The sequence below is a fragment of the Falco punctatus genome (assembly GCF_963210335.1).
Source record: "Falco punctatus genome assembly, chromosome: 11".
Lineage (NCBI taxonomy): Eukaryota > Metazoa > Chordata > Aves > Falconiformes > Falconidae > Falco > Falco punctatus.
The window spans coordinates 1,583,419-1,601,765 of record NC_137591.1 but is presented as its reverse complement, the minus strand read 5'-3'; the positions used below and the strand labels follow the sequence as shown (position 1 = coordinate 1,601,765).

Below are 18,347 nucleotides of genomic sequence, written 5' to 3'. Positions count from 1 at the left end.
ATCAAAGTGGCTGCTTCTGCCTTTTGCTCAAATACTTCAGTGGTGACAATTCTTTTTAAAAATTAGCTTAACTGTAGAACAAACATTATCCCCATTTACTGAAGGCAGTTTCAGTGGTATTTTTATTACGGAAAGTGTAAACATCGGTTGTGGTATCTTAAAACGCACTCCCCAAACGTGCAGCCTTGAGGGGAAAGTATTTCACAGGCGAGTTCATTCTTAACATGCAAACTATAAACACCACTGTAAACGCTTTATGGCACAGGCCAGGTTACCAATGAGCTGACGAGGTGGGAGGAAGGCAGTCAAACCCGGCAGCCTTTGGTCAGATGGGGTAAGGCTTGGCTTGTACCGGGATTCCCAAGTCTGCCAAGGACACGGGCTGTTGTATCAAGCAGGAATGCGGCTTCTCAGGTACTCCAGCACTGCAGCTGTTCCTTTTGCCAGAATGGCTGCCCGGGGAGTGCGGAATGGGTTTCCCTCTAACAGAAGTGTCCTAGAAAAAATGAGAGGGTTTCAGTTACTTGTATAGACGTTGTACCAACATGTTCATAAGCTGCACAGAGGTTTTTAAATCTTCTGAAATTCATAACTAATTCCTCTTCTGTTCCAATAAAAGAATTTTAATTCCTGCTTCCCTAGTTCACACTAACTTATCTTCTTTAGAGACATCTGAATTTTAATTTATGCTAATAAATCAGTGGTGATATATTACTGTAGACGCATAATACACACATACCCTACTTCTTCAGCAAGCCTCTGCCAGAAGAGAGGGCGAGAAAAAGAACTTCTGAAATACAGAAACGGTACAGTAAAAAAGGAAAACTACGTTAATTTGCAACCCTCCCATTTCCAGCTTAGCTGCTAGCCTCTTCGGCATGCGGAGGTTTTTGCTTGTGGGGGTGGCGGTGGTGTTTTATTTTGTATTTTTGAAGTCCTTCCGGAAACTTTCCTTAAAGGAGAAAGCCACAGGGACCAGCAATTTGTCTTTAACAAGACAGACCGCTTATGCCTAACCGTCCCCTTCGGTGTGCATTATGTAAGGGTGTTCACAGCCACCTCTCTTTATAGGTTATTTTGAGAATGTTATCCCGTCTCTTTTGCAGCAACGCGAGTTACACGCAGCGGGAAGGAGCTGAATGTATCAGCTGGCCTGCCTGGCTAACCGGCTTGTCTGCAGGTGTACCACCAGCGGGTCTGTACACACAGGCGCGTGTAACTGACTTCGGTTCCAACATTAGATCTACACAAAGCAACATACCCTTTCTTTTTTTTTTTTTTTAATCATGAAACAACTGCCCCCAGTTCTCTACAATACTGAGAAAACAAGGAAGGAATTTAACTGTTTTACAAATGCTAAGAGAGACCTTTTTTATGTATCAAGACCTACATGAACATATACTGCCAAGTAATACTTTTTCTTCTGATGATACAAGCCCCGAAGAAATCAGTCACAATATATTTTTTATAAAACAGGTCGCTACATAGACTTAGAACACACACCTTAGAGTTTCACAGTTTCCAAGTTCCGGTGGCACCTGGAGGAGATCGTTATTCTGAAGGTCCAGTGTTCCAAGCCTGTCCATCTTCTTTAGCTGCAGAGGGTCTATGGACCCAACCTGGTTGTTACTGAGCAGGATAGTCTCCAGTGCTAGGATGTGATAAAGGACGCTGGGAAATACTTTAAATCTTCAAGAAGAAAAAGGAGGCAAACCAATGAAAGTCAGAAATAGAGCAGAAACAGGGCATTAACAAAATTAGCAGCCTTTAAACATCAGACAACATTTCAGCCTTATCATTTAAGGTACACGTTTAAACATACCGCTCTGAAAGCAGAAAGAATCCATTCTTTTACCTTGCACATCGTGAAAAAGGTCAACAAAACGCACACATTCGAAAATGAGTGCCAGTTCAGCACCTCTAACAGAACTGCAGGCTGACTGCGTTCATTTTACAAGACTGGCTGTCTCACAGAACATGACTCGCCAGCGTAAGGAAGGGAGGCCAGCTCTTCTCTCGTGTACTTCAGAAACACCCCGCCGAGGTGGAGGAAGGCTGCTTCCAGCCCAGCCCTGCCTCTGCTGCAAGAGCAGCAGCAGGTGCCCCTCAGGGACACCACTTGCCTGCTTCCTGCCAACCACTCCCCTTGTGTTTTTTGGAATGGCTGTCTCATGGATGCTGGAGGGTAGTCCTGTTGGCCTCCATTTTTGGATCTATATAATTCACAACATTGTTTAATCCCTTTTTTAACCTGTTGCTACTGCCTCTCTCCAAAACGTTTGCGGCGGAAAGTTCCCAAAATACACTACCCATTGTGTAAAGTAGTATACTCACTTCATCGCTCACAGCCTGCTGATCAAGCGCCTCCTCATTCTTACATCACACGAAAATAAAAAGAACTGAGCCAAATTCAATGTTATTATTGTATATTTTTAAAAAAATCTAAATAGTTGCTCACCTATTAAAAGAAAGATTTATTATTTGCAGTCTTGTCAGTGCCTCCATTTCCTCAGGTAAAGATGTCAAAAAGTTATTTCTGTGTATCAAATGAAGACAAAAAATAATCACTAACTTCTATGAAAGTGTAGTTAAGAATCCACAGAGACAGAATATGCATATTTACCAGTGCCAACATGCTGTCTTAAACCAATTAATTGCTTCATAAATGGGTCAAGCCCATGTTCAAGTACAGATGCTTGCTACTGCAAGCCAGTTTGCATTCTCATTTCTGCCAGCAGGAGATGTAAAGTCTGTCCTCTAAAGATTCCCAAGTACTTCAAAGCATCTAACAACTCCACAAACCTGCCCGGCACTTCAGCTCCTTGTGTTTCAGAGGAAAGCTTAAGAAGCCGCCCACATCTTGGTGCCAAAGTGAATCAGTAGGATAACTCTAAACTTCTTCAAAATTCTTTTAGCCCACTATCTAATAGCTGTAACAAACTCGTTTACGGCTACTGTCAACGTAGTGTTTCCCACGACAGGAAGCCATTCAGAAGCTTCTTAAATACAAGGAAGACACCTTGTTTGTCCTTACAAACCCCTAGAGCCTGAATGTGACACAAAGAGCCACTCCAGAAAAATGCAGACCACTCACTACAAGATGCCCAGACTTAGACCTAAATCCTTAATCACCAAGATATTTAACCTCGTTCCCTCATCAATCTCAATATGATCACGCATTTCTGTGGTCTTCAGCCTCACTCCTCCATCAGCAGCATGTACACCACAGAATCACTGGCTGGTTGGAGGTGGCAGGGACCTCTGGAGCTCATCTGGTCTGAGCCCCTGGCGCAGGTGGCACAGGGCCCCATCCGGTTGGGTTCTGGGGCTCTCCAAGGATGGAGACTCCCTCACCTCCCTGAACAACCTGTGCCAGTGCTCAGTCACCCTCACAGGGACAAGTGTCTCCTGGTGTCCAGAGGGACCCTCCTGGGTGTCCCTGTGTGCCCGTTGCCTCCGGTCGTGCCCCTGGGCACCACAGGAGGAGCCTGACTCTGTCCTCAGCACCCTCCCTGCGGGTGTCTGCGCACACGGATGAGACCCCTGAGCTCTGCTCCAGGCTGAGCAGCCCCAGCTCTGCCAGCCTCTCCTCGGAGGAGAGATGCTCCAGACCCTCCAGCTTGGTGGCCCCTCGCTGGACTCTCTCCAGACACAAGCAGATTACTTTAGATCAAGCCAAAATTAAAACCTGTCTGCAGCCGCACTTTGCTACTTTTCATTTTGTGAAACACCAGAGACAAAATGCCAGGAAGCTAATCCCAATTGCATATTATTCAGCAGTTGGAGAAGGTAAAATGACAGTAAGTAGCAATCTGTTGCAAACAAAATAGCCACAGACAGCTTCAGATTCAGGCAGCACAACAGGATTTGTACCCTGCCTGTACCACTTCCCAACTACCCTCCAGGATTTTGGGGGGTGGGTTTCTTTTGTGGGGTGGCTGGGGGTTGCTTTTAAATAGCAACTTAACATCCCTGTCAGCCTTTTTATGACTGAGGCAAGACCTTTCATCACAGCAAGTCTCAGAGCTTGGCCACTTGGGTTTTTTTCTGTTTTTCTTTAAGCAATGCCTAAATCTAGGCCACTTGCTATTTCCAATCTGCTGGTCATTCAACTGTCACGGAGGCATTTTGGGAAATGAAAAATTATTTCAGTACTGCTATTCCACTGTAACAGATGGCTGGTTTAAAAAGGCATTAAAATAAGTTAGAGAAAGGAAGTCCAACACACGTCACAAACCTGATATCCAAATGTGTCAATTTATGGAGCATGCAGAGCTCCAAGGAAATAGATGAGATTTTATTGAAGCCAAGGCTGACAGCACAAACTGAGTCTTTCAGCTCCACAATCCTGAAAGCCAACACGAATATACTTTTATTATGTAAGCTCACGTTTGCATTCTGTTTTCTAAATTATTGAAAAAAAACCTGCTTTATTCCATAAATCAAGGACACCTGACATTTCAGAAGCAGTTTTGTGAAGATAATGGAAAGTTCCACCTGTGAAAGTTGCCTGTCCTGGCATCTTACACTTGATGAAAGACAAAGCTCAGAATCATCTAACTAAAGTTATTGGGAGATTAAATTTTCTTTCATTGATTAGGAGAGTAAATTTTACTACAAAAGCCTGCTCACGTAAATGCAGTTAAGAGGTATTTTCAGAAACTATGGCACATATGGCCATCACTGCCATCTCCTGCCCTGTAAATATTTTAACAAAAGACTCTATCCATCTTCTTTAGCAGTCAAACAAACAGAAAGAGATTGTTATTTTATTTCTACCTTTCTGTCCCACTGTTCTCCGATTACAAATTCCAGGAAACATAGCATTTGCTGCTTCTTGTAAAAGGGTATTGTATTAAGATGCTTTAGTGTAAAAGCCCCCCTCCAAAAAAAAAAATTCCCTACAATAGATTCTCTGGTTTAACCCTAAAAATAAAAGGTAACTAAATGACAAAATACTCCTCTCTCCTATCTTGCTTGCCACTGAATTGTCTAGCACCTAGCGGCTGCACACCTACACCTATCCCCAGTGAATGCAGCAGCCTCTAATATAGAGAAAAAGCATAGGAGGCACAGGCATTATGTTGCTAAATTGATTTTCTAGAAACTGTGCTGAGGAGCAATTTTTTTCCTATAAGAAAAAGATCACGCCTCTTCAAGCTCTATGTGCTAAAGGTTAAATGTTCAGCACGCTTGGGTCCAAGAATGGAAATAAGCTACCCCCACAAACGTGGCGGTAGCCTTAAAAATCAGCTTTCATGATTTTCTTATGAAATGAAGGTTACCAGAGATGCAGTAACCTTCCTCCTCACACAAAAAGACTATTTATTCCATTAATGTTAAGAGAATGCTTCTCCTTAACTGTGGATGACATAACAAGTGCAATAATATCAAACGCTATGCGATGAGACAGAAAACCTATCAAGAAAAAAGGCACGGAAATTGTTCAGGCTTCCTTAAAAAAAGAACCACAAACAATTATGCTATCTGAAGACACTGAATTTAAACAGAACCTCAGCTATATTATGAAGTTCTCACCCAATAAAGTGGTGAATTATCTTCATATAGGAAAAAGACTGCTTTATAGAGAAAACAATACTACACTGTAGCTAAGTACAGCACTTCATTATTATGAGAAGTCACATCACTCTCTCACCATTCATTTCAACAACGCTTAGCAAAGCAAGATGAAAAACAACATGTAATGAAAGCAATATTGAGTACAGCCAAGCTGCTTTTTACCGCCATCTTCACGTTAATCAACAGACCCACCTGCAGGCTATTTGTACTAGAAAGACAAGTGCCTTATTCAGCTTCCCAATTATACTTCCATTTATGTGTTGTGTGCATATACAACCACATACACCGCATAAAGTGTAAATCTACTCAATTCAGGAAAACACAAGGTGCTGAGGAACAAAAATAAAAAAAGAAAGCAACGAATAGAGAATGACCTTTACAAAAGTACCTTGGAGGAATTTCACTCAGCTGGTTTTTGCTGAAGTTGACAGTAGTGACCGGATTGCCTCTGACCGCATTGAACAGTTCATCGGGAATCACAGCTGCCTGCTTCTCACTACACAATGGAAAGCATTTAAGCTGGATAACATGGACAAGTTAACAATTTCCTATTAACAAGACATTTTCCTGTTCTTGTAGAAAAAGATGAGTAGTAGAATAGATACATAAATATCTACAGTTTGAAGTCCTTGAAGGACTGTTAATCAGAAAGCTACCATTCACTGTACAGTGTTACATGGCACCTGGGCAATAGCGTCACTTCACACCGGCACCCTGATCTGTTACCTTGCTTAAGAAAAATCAGCCGAGTTATGCCACTACCTCAACAAATGTGTAAAGTGCTACAGTGGGCCAGAAAGGGTAGCAAGACTGGCATTAAACAGATTTCCCCCTCTCAGCTCAGTGAGTAACGACTCTATTTGGGATCACAAATGAACATTTGTGGCCAGCCCAGCCCCTTCACCACAGCAAGGTCCTTTCCACGTTCCAGCTCACAGCAGCACTATGCATTTCACCAGCAGGTCTCAGCAAACACTGTGTTCTTCCCCTTTCCCAGCCTAACAAGTTACATTGTTGGTTACATTTAAGAAATAACCAAAGAGGGACTCACCTACTATAAGATAATCTGAGACTTAATGAAAACTGCTAAAGAAGTTTAAAAGGTATTAAAAGCCCCTGAAGGTATTAAGCATTTCACTGAGTTAACAGAAACGTTACTGTGGGATATTTGATTACAATGAAATAATTAAAAACCCTGGCAATTCAAATCTGCCTATTCCTGAGCACACAAAGTTAAAAATGCTGCAGGATTCGCAGCCAGTTTTTGCAGGGGGGTGTGTGTGTGTCAAAAAATAGAAAAGTATTCTTACAGCTTTAAAAATAGGTAATATTTCAAAACGCGTACCTATATTCCAATAACTTTAGTGATGTTATGGCATGCATGTTAATCCTTGACTCACTTGGGAGAGTCATGGCTGTCACAGGAGGCTCTTCATTTGGCCTAGTCACATCATCTAGAGATAACAAGCATATACAGTCACACAAACTACAGGCTGCAGCCAGCTGTGGTGTTCTGAATGACCAGGATGGAAAGGTTCGGTGTCCCTAGTCACCTGCCATCACACTTTTTTAATTCTTCATGTATCCTGGCTCAATGGAATACAATCTGATTCAGATGATTTCAAGAATTTTATTGTAAAGATTTTAGATTTTTTGTAATCTTGGGCTTCTGGTTTGTTTGGTTTTGGGGAGGTGAGAAGGAGAGGGGACGACACGCATTTTTAAAAACTGGTCAGGAAGCCATAGAGATGTTATGCTAGCTGTTATGTTAGGCAGCAACCTCCATGGGGCAAGGAGCTAGAAACAATGATAAACAAGGAATTTTGGCTACAAATTATCTACACCACCTATACCCAAAACAGCAAATTCGGCCACAATTTTTTTTTAAACATTAATACTTATAAACTTTCATCACACTGTTCTCTGTTAAGTTCCTTTTGATTACTACCTACAAACCACATAAAAAAAGCTCGTGGTGTTGCAAGGCTACTTTGAATATTTAAGAAATGCGGATTAAAAGCATTGTTCTGCACATCTGAGGTGTGGCATCACACCCCAGGGATCCACATACGCATCAGTGAGGTAAAACTTAGCTAGAAATCCAAATATATGATAAATCCAACTTCTGCTAAAAGAAATTGAACAAAACTCTATGGAAACTCAGTAGTATTCACGAATAAAAGTCTATAACAATTGCACCTAACAGCAGCTAGTTATCCTTTCATTAAGGAAGGTCAAAAAGGTCAAGACCAAGCAAAAAAAGAGGCCTTCTTCCAGTTTAAACCTCCACAGAAACAGGACTGCTACTGCTTTAGCTTCAACTCAGATACCATAACAGGTAGAGTAAAATCACAAGCACTGTTGTACATACAAGACATTAGCTGATTTTATTATCCACAATTATATTATTATAGTTCACCAGATAAGCTTCTGAGTACGTCCTCTAGCATTCAATTATTTTATTATTCAATTTCTGTTAAGTTAATAATGTCAGATTTGCACAGAAACTGACATTTTGAAGCAATTTTATATGCTGCAGTAACCTAATTAATACTGCCATCCTCTGGCAGATGGATAGAAAATCCACTTTAAAAGGAAAATGCACACATAGCATTTTCAATAAAAGTTGCTTACATGTATTATCAAGGCTCCTTCTAATCTGAGAAGTTAAGCATTTTTTGCCATTTAAGTGCAGCATAATCATAAATATAAATATCATATTTAACATGACCAGTGAATGCAGATATTTTGACTACTTTATGTTTTAAAACTTAAGAAAGATTAAGATCTCTAGAGATGGTAAACTGAAGTCCTGGTTTGAAAGGATTTCATCTTCTCAGTATGCAAGCTACTTAAGGACTCTGACAGCCAGTTTCCCATATAACAAAAAATAAACTATATCTCTGCTATTTTGTTTAGAAAACACAGAAAAGAAAAAAACAAATCCAAATGCCAAAGTAGCTCAGTGAATTAGAAGCCCCAGTATCAATCTGGAAAATGACCTGAGTGCGCTGAAGCAACTCACAGGTTTTTGTCTGTTTTAATACTACAGATTCATTTTCACAAAGTACCGTATCTGTTAGAGAAATGTGAGACAGAATCATCTAGGTGCTTTTTAATCCACAGAGACAGAGCTTTGCATACAAGAGAGGACTCTGCAAAAAACACAGCACATTTGCACAGAGAATCACCTTGAAACATTTCATCTCATTTTCTGCTTTATGTCTTTTTAATTATTTCTATAGGAAATGTTGGGATCAAGGCTACTGGACAGTAGGAAGATAAATTCTAACAGGCCAGGATTAGAATGATGTTTAAAATAATCAGCTACTTTCTCGCCAAAACTTTTTATATTCTTAGTCAGCTATGAGGTAGACTTCATGGCATCGCCAAGACTTGAAGGCAGAATTTCCACGTGTGTACTTCTGGGAATCACAGGACTGCACCGCCCATGCTATTACATAAGCAATACATAATATCTCTGCAAAATGTCACCTACTCTTGGGTACAGTATAGTGACCAAGCCAGCAGACAGATGGCAAGCTTAAAAGGAAGATCCCCTTACGTAAAACTTCCCATGTTGATGTTCAGAGGAAAAATAAAAAAGCTACTGGAATTCCTCATGCAAAATGCATAACGGGACCAGGGGAAAAATGATTATTTTACTAAATTATAGTCCTCAGTAGGGACTGTTTGTTATTCAGTATTATCTAATAAAGTAAGAAAGAGAAACAGTGTTGAGATATAAGAGCAAAGTGTAAAGAAAATTCTTATTGCAGGAGAACTGGAGAAACCTGGATTTAAAAAACTACCTTCCATAGGTTCTAATTTAATTTCTTAAGAAGGTTCTCTTTAAACTGCAATGCAATACAGCAACATACCTTGGATTTTGCTTCTTAGATATTTCAGAAGTTCCTGGGTGCCTTTCTTTAAAAAATAAAAAAAGCCAGTAAGCATTTGCCAGCCAGTGTTTACACAGCTGTTTTGACAATGAAGAATGACAATTCCAGTCACACAGGTGGAGCCTGTGGCACTGCTGACTATAAAATCCACCTAAGGCTGCCCCATAGAAAAACCCTCCTCTTTGCAGCAGCTGATCAACTTGCTTATTTACAATTTTGTTTTATTCCAGCTGAAAACTTCCAATCCCATATCACTACCCCAGGCTCCACATTTTTAGCTTTTTATCTTAAGTAGTTACCCGGGTCCAAGAGCAAGGGAAAAATGAACTTAATCTTCCCTTGCAGAAGGTCTAGTACAATTACGCTTTGGAGAAGACATTTAAATTTTGTCAAGGAAGCTGACTGTTCAGTGCTTTGGTGACTTTTTATGTACAAAATCATAACCTCTGGGAAAACCACTGCAGTTTACATAATTTGCATGAATTTTTAACAGCTTGATCCTCCGAAGACTTTACTTTCTATCCTGTCACAGCAACTTCTACTGGTAAAACAAAGTCTATGAGTAATCAAGCATAATCTCACAAGACCATTTATTTTAGGATAAAGCTAGGTTTTCCTTACAGTTTTTACATGCTTCTCCTTGATGCTTTAAAACCAGGGACTGAAAGTGCTGAATATGAATTAACATTTCTCATTCCAGCTGCCATCTGTATTACACACAGTAAGACACTGGCTGATTTGAATGCAGAGGGGATAAGGAAAATGTGGATGTTGGAAAGGGAGGAACCCTCGGAAGGGATCTGGTGAGATGACAGAAACAGAAGACACAAGACTGAGAAAGAGAGGCCAGAGGAGACCGGGACTGACTACAGGCACAACTACGCATAGCATGTGCTGAGCTGCGTAAGACAAGGGAAGCCACTATGGAAGAACCTGAAAACTTTTAAGGAAAAGGTGGTCATCAAACAGAAAGCTGAGTAAAGTCATGTGGCTTGCACAGAGAGGAAAGCAGACAGAAAGACAAAGCTCATCAGCCATGTGGTGGTATGTTACACAAAAAGGAGAGACTAGGATTTAACAGAAAATTACTAGAAAGTCATCCAGAAACAGGACAAGTGCCTGCTGTGCTACACTTACTCCCCAGTACCTGCCAATCCTTAATCTCAGTATTCACCTGCTTCTAAGTGGTGCCTGGGGAACGCTACAAGCTTTACCAATTACTCTTCTAAATCAAATGTAAAAAAATCTAGGGAAGTATATAAAATTCCAGTTATATGAATTCACATGTGGGTAATGGATCAAGACAGTCTAAGTATAAAATATCATAATCCTTGTACCTGTCGTTTGCTACAAATCTGAAATACACACATCTATGCTCTTACATTTGAAAGACAGCAAATCCTCAGAAGCTAGAGAATACCAGAACTAAAGTAACCAGGCAACCTGAACTCGAACTCCTTTGTCTGCGCATTTTAAGCCAAGTTTGAACTCTGGAATCATGTATGACTTCCACCCACTGAGGCCTTGCTCATTAATTTAGTGCATACAATGCCCATTTAATCAGATACACAATGTTTTGCCTCTTCTGACAGATACTAAAAAAAAATCATTTCAACAGAGTCTTCACTGAGGCTTACTTTTAGAGAATCCCAGTGCTTTGTAAACATTTATTTTATAACACTGGCAGAAACACAGAAAGAAGTAATGTATACCACCAACAGGAAGAGGGGCCTGCCTCGGAATAAAAATAACAGGCAATTCCATAGCAGCTGTAGTGCCCATGCTCCAGCCTCCCTCCTGCCCTACGTACTAGTTTGCTCACACAGAGCTCACACCTTCACTTTGGCGGTCACCTACAAAGGGAATGCAAATCTGAGGTGTATGTTATTCTTAAGAAAACATACTACATCAGTTTGTTATTGCTCAAAATGGATGTGCCATCAAATATGCTTTGGAAATTGAATCCTAGATCCTTAATTCAGGGAAGTAGGAAACAAAAAACAGAAATCCATGCACATCTAGGAAAAGCCTGATGTAAAGTACTCGCCCAGCATTGCAACGGGATTAGGCAGTAGACCTATTGCTTCATTTGCAACATATATTACAGCTTCTATAGCACATCAGAAAGCAATGACTGCCTTTATTCCACAGTCCCCATGGTCTTATGCACTGGATCAGACTCGAGTGGAAAGAGTACCCAAATCACAATACACACAAACAAAAGAGATGGATTAAAGTTGCACAGGTTACTTGAAATCTGGGCATATTCTGTAGGGTTTTTTTACTGTTCTGGCTACACAATTTGGATCATGTACATATGCAACATAACCAAACTTTACATACAGTCTACACTGCTTACTTGCAGAAGGTCTCTTCGAATGGTTCTCAAAGGATTTCCCTCTAATGCCAGGAATTTCAGCTGAGGAAGGTTCCCCAATGTATAAGGCAACCTGTAAATGGAAACAACTCATTTCAAAGAGGCTTCCAAACAATTTCTAAAGAATTTGCAATGGTATGTCAGATGGCCTGGTATTCTCAACCTCAGGTTCCAATAAAAAGATACAGAACATACTACAGTTAACAAAGGCACAGTTTGACCATAACAATTACACAATGTACAAATGGTTCATTTTATGACTGAGCCCTTTTGAAATTACATTTTACAAAGTGTAATACATCATTATAGAATTAGTTGTCATTAGATGTCATTAGCTATGCCTCATCTCAGACACAACACAGCTTTTAATATTACCTACTGATATCATTGTTGGCGAGGTCAAGTCGCTCCAACTTCTGAAGCAGAGTAATTTCATCAGGAACCGATTTTATCTTGTTGTCTCTAAGTTCCAGTACAGAAAGGGAATTCAGATGCTTCAAATTCTCTGCATTTAGTATTTCGATCTGATTTTCACCAGCATGTAATTCCTATGGAAACAAAGATCATCCACAATTGTGTCACTCTAGAAAGATTGCTTTGTAACTTACTTATTTCCTAAATCATGACATTGGCAAAAACAGATGATGACATGGAGAAAATATAGATCTTATTATCTTTCATCTGCACATGAAACATCAAACACTCCAAACAGAGACCCAAGTCTGAACTTAGCTTTTTTGGAACCATCACAGATCCCTCAGCTTTAAGTTCCATTTCCAAGCCAGGAATAAATTTGCTCCACTTTTGTCAGGAACTTGTCAACAACTTCTTTACTCAAGAAGTTTCTTAAATGTCAAGTTATAGGAAGTTGAGAGGGTAGCTCTCCATCTCCCTATTGAAAACGTTTCATTTATAATGGAAAAATTGAATGGTTCTTTAGACCAAAAAGAATGTACACACATGCTGCTGTATGGACTAAGACACTCAACTTCAAACACCAAGAATTTTGTTAGAAAATGCTGAAATAGATTGGGATTTTAACTACTGAGTTCGGAGTTATGCAGAAATAAAGCATCTGCATTCTTTGATGGATTTGATCATTGAAAACAACACAGCGATAAAGGCATTCACTTGGCCCAATCATTTTTCTGTGAATTGAGTAACAAATTTCTGATGTTCTGAGACAGGCGATTTTCGATTTTAAACGTACCAGGAATTAAGGCTACAAAATATCTGGAAGATCTAATTATGCTAGAAGGAAGAGGAAAAAACCAAAAAAAACAGTACTTTCTCTGCCGTTACAAATAAAAAAATTATAATAAACAAAATACATTTATCCAGAATATGTTCCTAGAGATAAAACAATAACATAGCACAACTGTTGCAGGCAATACTAAATCTAGATTTTCAGTCATTCCTCTTTAAGTATTTCCTTTATTTTTCAAATCTGAAGAACACTGCTGCAAACTTGTCTTCCCAGTGACCTTAAGACTGACCAATGTGGACAGTAATTGCAAATGAGGGTGTATTAAATGGAGTTCTAGACAAATAATTATGAACTTTTGATCACAGCACTTCACAAAAATTTGTGCTTTAAGTGACAGTCATTATTTTAAAAGTTTACAGCAAACAGATTTACAGTATACCGACCACTTCAAACCTTACCTTCAGTAATTTGCATGAGGGAAATTCTGGTAAGGAACGTAATTTATTTTTTCTCAGATAAAGTTGTTCCAAAGATGCCATAGTTGCTAACTGAGAAGGTACGGTTTCCAGGTAGTTTTTAGTACAATCCAGTAGTCTTAAGCCTACAGAAGTAAGCATGCCACGACAGACAGAAAAAGAAGGTAAAATAAAAACTGATTTTCTACAGAAGCATAAATATCCTGGTTTTCAAAACAAACATAACAACATTTCGCCAAACAGAATTCTGACAGAAATCAAAGCAGTTAGCATCAACATTTCTGTAAACAAGGCATCTGCTTTTCATTTATGCTTCACAGAACATTCTGGAATGCTTTCAATGACACTGACAAATACTACCTCTTGTCAAGAAAGGGTCTAATATTGCTTTGTATTTAATATTTAAATGTTAGAAGTGAACTTTATCACACTCTAATTTAGGGGGTTTTCCTCTCCAATAATTCCAACTATCTCTCATTTATGCTTTACTTTCCACTCAAAATATGCAATAAAGACAAAAAATTTTCAAATTTCTTACTGCAGCCTTAAGGCTATTAACTTCTAAGCAGAACTTATTAATCCTTACGTGTTTCTCATCACTCCATGTCCCACTTATCAAGAAATATGAACCATAAGAGGACTGCAGTTTGATATACAGCAGCTGTAACTGATTTTTTAAAAATCATTCTGAAGTAACGTTCTTGAGAATACATTAGCTCTTTTAAGAACATATTTTCAAAATCCTGAGTAATATACACTATATTTCTGAACATAACTACAGAACTGGCTGTATGGCATTTAATAATCTGAGGGAAGTAATTTACTTTTCATCACACTGATATCCGCAGGCAGGTTCTTCAGCTGATTACAAGACAAATTGAGTCGCACTAAGTTAATGAGCAAAGCAAAACTTGTTGGAATGTCTGTGAGATGGTTGTTGGATAGATCCTGAAGATTTTTAAAAAAAAAAAAGAGGAAGAGAGTGAGGTTAGAAAGAGATGTTTAAAATATCCCACGAGTATTGCTACTGCAAAATTAATTACTGGCAGAACATTAAAATTAGATGGCTGACATCTTCAGGATCTCCCTGACAGAAATGTGAATAGAAGAAAAAAAAGTCTCCCTTGACTGACAGATCACAAGGGATTTGATTTTTCTTAAAATATTTGGCAAACCAAGAGCAAAACTTGGTTTCAAACAAAAAAAAGACAAAAAAAACCCAACACAAAACAAAACAAAAACCCACCACTGTGCCCACCATTAGAATACTCATTAGAATATTCAGAGTTCTGCCATCTAAGCTATGGATTTTTTTAATTAGCAGTAACAAAACATGGATATATCAGCGCAAAACACAGATATATCTGCACAAACAAGCGTTTTTAAAAAAGTTGTAATTTACTAATTCTTCTAAATTGACAAGCTGTCCAAATCCATCCGGCAAGTGGCTCAGCTCATTGTGATGAAGAAGAAGGCTCTTCAAATGTGACAACTGCATCAACTCTTCTGGGACACTTTTCAGTTTGTTGTGGCTGGTATTAAAACATGGAACACAAAAGGAAAAAACAATTACTAAGTAGTTTTAAGAACATAACCACTTACAGAACACTTGTGCTACACATGATGCTGTCCAAACTACAGCTGCAACACTTTTATCAGCTGGTTTATCTTAGCCACCCACAGCCTATTGAAACACAAACCCTTCAGATGTGAGAGCACACACAAAGCACATCCAGCATCAGATACACTGGATATTCTGTGCCAGCACAGACTTAACTATTAATTACATTGACAGACAGACAGGCTTCTGCAAAACATTCTCATGTTGCGGCATATACATGTGCTCACTGTTCAGGATACCATCACCCTTAAGAAAAATCCATCTCCTACAACTGTTACAGCCTTCTACAATGGGTTAGTTTACTGGGAGAAATTCATTAGGCTTGTTTGTTTATTTGTTCAAGAATACTTTTAATCCTTATCTGAATTTACAATATTCCAGATGGACCTTTTTTTGGGGCTTTATGTAGTTCATACTCAAGAGTGGCAAGTGTAGCCTCTTTCTCCCTCTGCGCAAATTTACTCCAGTAAACAAAATGTTATGAACTTGCCAGCAATAACAAGATCTATACAACTATTTACAATGTATGTTAATCACAACAAAAAGTATTTTTATACTCAAAACTGCCAGACTGAAGGAAATGAATGTAGATATTGCTTGTGTCATTATCCAAAATATCACCATTTTTCACCTTCCAGGCAAGAACGTGACTTTGCAGATCATTAAAAGTAATTTTAACGCATGATCATCAGTTTTGACTCAAAACTTACTATTCTCAATATACTCATATTTTCTAGTTAAAACTCTGAAATTAATTTTCTGAAAGAAAACGTGATATACTGCAATCTCTTGTTTGCACTGTGAAAGCCACCGCGGTATTTCTCACGTTCCAGTTTTGCAACGTGTACTTACCTGACATCAAGTTTCTGAAGATTTTCTAGTTGTCCTAAAGCAGAAGGAAGTGATGTCAGCTGATTATCATGCACCTGGAAAATACAAGTTTTTAGAATACACTTACTAATTCTTACTTTGTATATTTTCCTTGCCTATCTCAGATTGTTTCTGCTCACCTAATACAGCAAATAATTCTGTACACAAGTTAACAGCTATGTATGTGCCTCAAAGCAATTACCAAATGTGACATTGCAACTGCTGATCTGCAAAATTCTACTTAATTGATGGCAAACACTAAGAGATTAAATATGAAGGGGGGGGGGGGGGGGGGGGGGAGTGTGCGAGTGTGCAGGAAAGGTGGCTGCATCCAGTAGTAGCTCTTCCTTCAGTGTCCATAACAAAATTTCCTATATGTTTCCACAAAACAGTAACCCCTACCAGCACATAAACCAATACATTGTCAGAGTGCTCTGTAACAATCTTTATCTTGGGAATACACCTGTGCCACTTCTACATGCCCACCGCTGCAATGAAATGCAAAACAAAGATCCAAGACTTTATTTTCCCACCTGCCATGATGGGATCACCGTACTTACATCCAGAACAGTGAGCGCGGGCAGCAGTTTGACATCCTCTGAAAGACACTGCAGTTTGTTTGAGGCGAGTATCAGCTTGGTCAGATCTGTTTGTTCCCACCAGCGATCCTCAGCACCAAAAGAGAGATTTTGATGAGCTTCCTCCGGAGTATCCAAATTTATCCTCCACACATGATCAGGCACTATGTTCACAAAACACAGGCAGCAATTAAATTCTTCATGTATTTACTCTACAACTTCCACTGTCATATACATACACACATACAGTCAATTGTGTTTTTAAGAGACATTTTTCCAGAGCAGACACTAACAAGCTAATGGCAATCGGCCAGCAACGGCCAAAAGTAAGCTGATCTGCAAGCAGATAGCTGGAAATACTCATTGCTGTTGCTCCATCTGTAGTCCTCCTGCCGTGACCGGGTGGCACCGCCGAGCGCAGGGAGGCACCCCAGGCCCGCGGCACAGGTCCGCAAGCACCGCGGCCTGCTCCTTCAGCTGAAGAGCGGCTTGGCTCTTCCCGCCAGAAGGCAGAAGGGCGCGGGCGGCAGGCCCAGCACGGCGGCAACCGCGGCTGAGCGTGGCCGAGGCGCGGGGCAGAAGCGCCGTACGCGCCGGCTACAGGGCAGGGCAAGCCGCGGCGCGGCGCGGCCCCGCCGGGGCCCCCCGCCGCCCCGGGGCCGGCTCCCCGCGCTCACCCTCGCTGAGGCTCCGGCCCGACAGGTTTAGCTGCCCGCTCTTCCGAGCCGCCCGGATCAGCCCCTGCGGCACGGCGGAGCCCGGCTCCGCCGGCCGCCTGAAGCCGGCGCGGGGGTCCCCAGCCCGCACCCTCCGCGCCGCCGCCATCCCTCCTTCCCTCCCTCCCGCGCCGGCCGGCACCGCCCCGCCGAGCAGGCGGGGCCCGGGCTCCGGCAGCCGCCCCGCGGGCCTGCCCCGCCGCCGCCATTTCCCGCCCGGCCGTGCCAGCTGGAGGCCGGGCCACCGAAATGGTGCCCGACTGGGGCGCGGGGCCGGCCCGCAACCCCTGTTGCCGGCCCGGGGAGCTGCGGGCGCACGGGGACCCCGCACCTCCCCGAGGGGCTGGGGTTGTGCGAGCCCCCGCGGGGCCGCCCGGCGGGGCCGTGCCTGTGCCGCAGAACGGGGGCTACCGTTTGCGGCCTTCCCGGCTCACGGCTGCACCGCGGGGCGGTGTTCATCCCCCGGCTCGGCCCGCAGCGTCGGCAGTGACCCCCTCCAACAAACGGCTGCACCAACAGGTCCGTCCCCTCCACAGCATCGCTGCCCTAGAGAGTGGCCCGAACGCTCAGCACAAACCCGCAGGGCCTGCGGCGGGGCAAGGCAAGCTGACACAACTGCGGGCATCACGTTCTTAATGAGAAAAGAGACTGCAGCAGGTCGGCTGCAGCTGTGCGGGCAGACCTGCCTGCCCAGCCTTCCCCGCCCCCATCTCAGCTTGCCAAAGCCTTCACCTTTGTCACAAGTGTGAATACAGAACAAACAACCTGGGAATATTTTATACATACACACAAGGTAAAACAAATAAAAAGGCACTTTTATATCAATTTGGTTTTCCTTTCCCCTTTGGTCCAGAGTTTGCAAACTAAAACATAACTTTAAATTGAAGCCAGGGAGGTATAGATCAATGGAAAACTACTGTGCATAACTAATTACCAATAGTATCTTTTAAGCAACGTTTGGAAAGACCGCATAAACATTATTCTTCTGAGTTTTGGGCTTGGTTTGTGGAATACCACCCA

At 41.4% G+C, this 18,347-nt stretch overlaps 1 protein-coding gene across 1 annotated transcript; it reads right to left on the bottom strand.

The window, feature by feature from the left end:
- Positions 1-104: 104 nt before the first annotated feature.
- LRRC40 (leucine rich repeat containing 40) lies at positions 105-17,460 on the bottom strand. Its single transcript, XM_080406617.1, has 15 exons — positions 17,289-17,460; positions 16,594-16,775; positions 16,016-16,089; positions 14,945-15,074; positions 14,367-14,490; positions 13,525-13,667; positions 12,235-12,407; positions 11,842-11,932; positions 9,462-9,507; positions 6,926-7,034; positions 5,969-6,076; positions 4,238-4,348; positions 2,459-2,536; positions 1,504-1,689; positions 105-496 (listed from the first exon to the last, which is right to left on the bottom strand). The coding sequence occupies exons 1-15, from the start codon at positions 17,434-17,436 to the stop codon at positions 391-393; spliced, it is 1,809 nt and encodes a 602-aa protein (XP_080262743.1). The 5' UTR covers positions 17,437-17,460; the 3' UTR covers positions 105-390.
- Positions 17,461-18,347: the final 887 nt, after the last annotated feature.